We start from the raw sequence: 5,639 nt of genomic DNA on the forward strand, positions 1-5,639 counted from the left end.
ATGGGGATCACATTTCGGATGGTGCCTCCAGGAGAGAAATACAACATGGAAAAGTCAGTGTGTCCTGGGAAGCAATTGACTCCTGAAACCACTCTGCATCTCCCAGCCTCTGGCTACACCTGAAGACAAGGGATTATTATAGCAGTTTCTTTAAGCTCCAGAGATAAAAGGAGTTGTACCACCGGCTACAAGCTGGTCTCCAGTCGCCTGACCACGCTCTTTGCCCCGAGCCAACGGTCACGTTGTTTTTCTGAGTTCTGGGCCCTGATCTTTTGTCAGCACAATGTTGCAGCTTTAGTTGCATATTTTTTTTTGGTGGATGGGGTTTTTTTAATTGTACAAGTTCCTCACCCTGGTTTTAAGCATGCCCTTGCTGAGAACTTTTTTCACGTGGAAAATGCAAGCGAGACATTTGTTTCATTCCTGGCTGATCCATGTATGCCCTTAGATCAGCGTGCAAAGCACGCGTGCGCTTCATTATTACGTTTTCCCACCGCCTCCACCTGGACTAAACAACTCTTTCCAGCTCATACGAGCTGCTGAAATCTAATTTCATCTTTGCTTTTGCCGAAAGCAAGAAACGAAGAGAGGTAATAAACCCAGAGCCGTGCTTGCTGAACACCACTTTGTTGCCATCTGCAGCTCTGCGGAGGGAGTTTGTGCACAGGAGGCGGACAGGAAACCAGCAGCTTTCCCAGGAAAAAAAGCCCTGTGTCCTCTGTGCTGCTCTCGTTGGCTGTTAGCTGGTGGATTGGAAAAAAAACCCCTCCTCTAAACCCCAAAGCTACTTTTGACAGCGACAAATCATTAGCTTGGAGCCGGTCTGCAGCACGACAAAATCAACTCAAGGAGGGGAGAAAAAAATGTATCTCTCTCTTGACAAGCATGTTAGATTTTCAAGGGAAGGAGAAATTGTTGTTGAGAAAAAAACAAAGAGAGAGAAGTGAGAGGACTGTCAAACCGGGTTAAAAATAACTACCTGGGTATTATCTGCTCGCAAAGGAGTGTCTGCACGACTGCTGTGTTTACACCACGTCAGTCAGGCCGTGGTTGTGCTGGAGATTGCTGTAAGTTAAAGCCATAGGCAGGTAAGCTGGAAAAGAGGTTTTCGAAGGGGGATGCTCCCATGGGGCTGGGAATGGGTCACGGGGAGGAGAACGTCCCCAGGCTGTGGTGTGGCAGGGGAGCAGGCGTGGGGGGGACCGCAGGCACCGGCTGCCCACACTGGGGATGTTCCTCTGCGAGGTGACCCTGTGCTGGGGCTGCTGGGTGCCCTTGGTTTGGAGCTGGTGGCCCTCCAGCATGGCTGGGAGCTCGGTACCACCACAGGGGCTCGTCCCAATCCTGCTCGTCCTGGGGTTCTTGCAGGGACGGGTGAGTGTCCGCTGCTGGCGGCTGGGATGAGCAAGCAGGCTGGAGCACTGGAGGTGGCTCCAGCTGATGTACCCTCCGTGCATCTCCCACAGAGCTATTTTTAGTCTCTTTTTACAGAAGAGGACTGAGGTAGAGATGCCCTGGGGGTGGGTTGTATGGCCCACCAATGATACCTGCGCCCACCTTGGCCACGGCGCAGCTCCGATGCGGATTGGGAGCTGCAGCTCCTGGTTCTTCTCCCACTTCCAATTCCAGTTATGGAAAACACCCACAAACCTCGGAGACAGCTTCTGGCCAAGAGCTGTTGCTGGGACAGACTGTTCGTAGTCTTGCTGTCTAACACAGCTCTCTTACTACCTGAAAATAGCTGACGGTCCAGACTCGTGCCTTGAAGGGTGTACTAAACTATAATCTAATTGATAGCCTAAACTCCAGCAAGTCCATTTTAACAGTGACCTGCAGTGTCTGCAAACAGACAGACCTGCAGACTGGGGGGAGGGAGGAAGGCAAGTCAAGAGAAATAAAGTTGAATAAATATTTGCTCTGTGGCATCTACAGGAGAAATTCCTCCAGCAGGAAAACACACTGCAAATAAAGATACCCTATGCTGCTGGCTCTCCTTCCACCGCAGGACGGCTCGGCTTGGTTTTGCCCCTTTGGGGCTCTCGGGCATCCTTAAAAATCAGTCTTAACCACTGTGCCTTAAGCAAGGGACCCATTTGGTTGGTGGCACCTGGGTCCCAGGGGAATCACTAGATGCTTCGAAGCAAAGCTGTGACCGCCCAGCACCCAGGGCTGCATTTGGAGGAGGAGAACCAAGGGACATCAGGCAGGGCTGCTCAAATGTAGGGCTGCTGCTTTACAAAAAGCCAGCCAGGAAGAGTCATTAGGGCTTGAGCTAATTATAGTCCGTCTGGTGGTGGTTGGAGGTTTATGAAATAGGAAGTGTTTTCTAGCTGCATGGCTGCTTCTCTCAGTAAAGAGGGTCTTGGTGACATGCAGAAGGGGATGCACCTGCGGTGCCTGTTTCTCGTAAGCAGAAAGGCATGACAGGTCAGGAGAGCACAGGCTGGGCAGTGAGAAGCCACCGCTGTCACGTGGCACCCAATTAAGTCAATTAGGTGGCTCCAGACACGCTCTGGTGATTCACCTGCCGATGTTTTGGAGGTGGCTGTCCCCTCTCGCAGAGGTTTCTGCCCCGTGTAGCTGGGGGTCCCCAAGACCGGCACAGGGTTGTGGGGAGGTGCTTGGTCTGTCCACGTGGCCGGTGAGACAGGCACGGTGACACCGATGACACCAACGGCTGTGACTTCCTTAGGTTTAGATGTGCTTTACTCTGACTCAGTTTGGTTATCATCTCCAGCACAGATTATCATCAGGGGAGCCATTACATTTAATTTGTTCACACTGGTAAAGCTCTGCTTCTCGGATGGCTGGTGTTACCTACAAAAACTGTTGTTTGATTTGTTATTATTCCGTAGTTTTTGAAGGAGAGTTTTAATTTTTCCCCTTTGTGCTAGTGGAGGTTTCTCCTGTAACCTTTGCTGTTGTTGTTTTGCACTGAGCAGAACATTGACTCATCGGCAGCCTCTGTGATAACTATAATTAGGAGAAAATGCATTTACAAAGCTCTTTCCTCTGATGCAAGCACATCATTGTCCTTGCAGAGAAATAATTCTTGCCATGCTTTCAGGTGGGTGTGGGCAGCTAGTGATTACATTTGACACTCATATTATTTGAGTGAATTTCCTAGCTGGATATGCTACCTACGGAGCGAGTGGTAGTCTGAAGCTGTCTTTATACTCCCCACTTGTTTTGAGCGTAAGTCCCTACCGATGCATTTAAACATGTAGGAGAAGATCATAAATGTATAGAATGGAGTAGTAATCAAAGAGAGCATTGAGACTGTGTCATATACCCAGAGACTGATTTAGTGCTTTTGAAAAAGAATAAAAGTCAAGAGAAAATAATGCACTGAAGTTTTGTCAAAACATCAGCTGGGGAGGAGGCTTGTCGGCAGAACGTCTCTGCTTGGCAATCCCTTCCCACTGCTGTATCTGAGCTGGGCTTTGAATGGTGTCTTGCTTTGTGCCCTGCTCTCAGGCAGGTCAGACCTGTTGCCTGGATAGCCCAGCACTGCCGGCTTGGCTGCCTCCCCCCCTGCTACCCCCAAATCCTCTTGCGTGCCCCCAGTGCAGGGGCCGGGAGCTTGGGTGCCTCTGCCCGCCTCATCAGAGCGAGAAAAAAGGCTGGGAGCTCACAGCATCCCCTCCTGCCCCTCTGCCCTGAAGCCAGAGCTGCTCTGCAGCCTGCTCATTGCTTTTTCGAGTTCAATCCATTAGCACCAAACCGTGCTCCCCCTGCCTGCACCTTCCTTGGACACCGGCATTGCTGCGCGTGGGTTTTGCTTTTCCTAGTTGCAAACGCCCACTGGAGGGAACAGACCTCGGCAACATTATAAAGAGAAGCAGAGTAAAGACTAGTGGAGCTGCACAGGTCTTTTTCTCTCCATCTTACAGCTTGCACAGCTGTATAGGGTTTAGGGCCAAGGAAGAACAGTTGATCTAATATCCCATTAAAATGCTGCTGCGCTTATCAGAATAACTGCTGGGAGAAGAGGCGGACCTCAGCCCTGCTCCAGACAGTGAGAAAGCTCATAAAGGTCTCCCTTTGCTTCGGGGGGAAAAGCACAATTTAGAAAACTGCCTCGCTGGCTAAATAATAGGAAATACCTACGCACATCGCAGGCTGCTGCGTTTTACTTGGTCACCTCAATTGTTGCAGGTTCAATAGCTCAGATTAATCTGCGCCGTGCTGCCGTAGATAACGGGAGAGATTATGGCCCCAGACTGGCAACGGCCCATTTCTGTGGGTGCAGAAGCACCGGTTAGGCAGGCGCGGGTCGGTCGCTTATAGCTGCATGCATCTGATCCCGGATCGTCTTGAGGCACCCCTCTGAGGGCTCTCCGTATCATTTTCCATTGCCGGTTACCCCCCACCTGCCCTCTGCCTCTGATGGAGGATTTATACCCAAAAACGCCTGCCTGTATCATCCCGCTGGGGTTGGTCTGACCCGGACGCTCGGTGTTCGGGAGCCTTTGGTTTCGCTGTACTTTGCAAGCTGAAGTCAGTGGAACCGCTGTTCCCGGAGATGGCTGGGGCAGGTGATTAAAAAAAACAAATCACCTTTGGTTTTGCAGCAAATTAAGATATGATTGCTTATCTTCCTCTTGGAGTAAGACCAGGAGAGAGTCTGAGAGCGTTTATCAGCCAGTTCAAATGGCTGAGGCAGGTCGACCCTTGGTTACTTATTCTTCCAGCATAGATACGTGAGGTTTTCTAGTTCCTGTGTTATTTTGTGCGTTTGTATGTGTGCACAGCAAAGACGGTTCCAACCTTCAAAGCACCAACTGAAACACTTCCAGTTTCTCCTGCCAGAGGCTGGCACGGAGCTGCTTATCTGCCTCGTTGGGAAACAGCAATAAATTCACCTCCAGCAGGCACAGCTGCCCAGCGTGTTTTACTTTTCATTGTTCCTTTGCCTCCTTCCGTGACGGGCCATTTGACACATTTATAAATGGTCTTGTGCGGTGTGGGATTAACCTACATTTATCATAATTCCAGTACGGAGAAGTAAATGCTCATTTCAATATAAAAAGTGAGCCGGGTTGTTTCCCACGCAAAAGGTGGATACGTTTAGTAGGGTAGAAAGCACAGAGGTTAATGCCTCGGTACAGTGAATTCTAGTCGTCTCTGGAGCAGTGAGTCTGTTTGCTCAGTGCTTTGTGCTCTGGCCTCTGGGCACAAAAATAACCAAATACAAATACTACAAATAGTGGGCGTTCTTACTAAGCTTTTAACTCCGTAATTCACGGGCAAAGGGGGACCCAGGCTGACGTTAGCGGGGCTGCGGGGAGGCAGAGTTGTTCACCTACACCTGGGGCCTGAGGTTTGCAGCAAAATGTGGGTCTCTGCTCCAGAAGTACATCGCTGACTTGGAGCAGGAGAAAATTGCCTTCCCACTTATTTCCAGCCTGTATCTTCTGCAGGAGCACTTTTCTTGGGGCTGAGTACTCATGTACCAATAAATACATTCTGTTAACGTATTATTACTAATATTATCTTAAACTTCTTATCAGGCCAGGCTGGATTATCTTGCTCCTCTCTCTGGGCTATTCAGCCCCATCAGGTCTTGTCTCGCACTAAAGCATTCCTCCATCTCCCTCTCATCTAGGAAGGTTAACACATACCCACACACCCCCCAA

General features: G+C 50.0%; 1 protein-coding gene across 1 annotated transcript in view; it reads left to right on the forward strand.

Moving 5' to 3' along the window:
• Positions 1 to 5,639, forward strand: part of SLC17A9 (solute carrier family 17 (vesicular nucleotide transporter), member 9) — a 16,188-nt gene continuing 10,549 nt past the window's right edge. The window contains exon 1 of the mRNA XM_009326889.1: positions 1 to 53. Coding sequence (XP_009325164.1) covers positions 1 to 53 — 53 coding nt within the window. The remainder of the gene's footprint in view (positions 54 to 5,639) is intronic.

The sequence above is a fragment of the Pygoscelis adeliae genome, unplaced genomic scaffold (genome assembly GCF_000699105.1).
Source record: "Pygoscelis adeliae isolate BGI_AS28 unplaced genomic scaffold, ASM69910v1 Scaffold286, whole genome shotgun sequence".
NCBI classification, from domain to species: Eukaryota; Metazoa; Chordata; class Aves; order Sphenisciformes; family Spheniscidae; genus Pygoscelis; species Pygoscelis adeliae.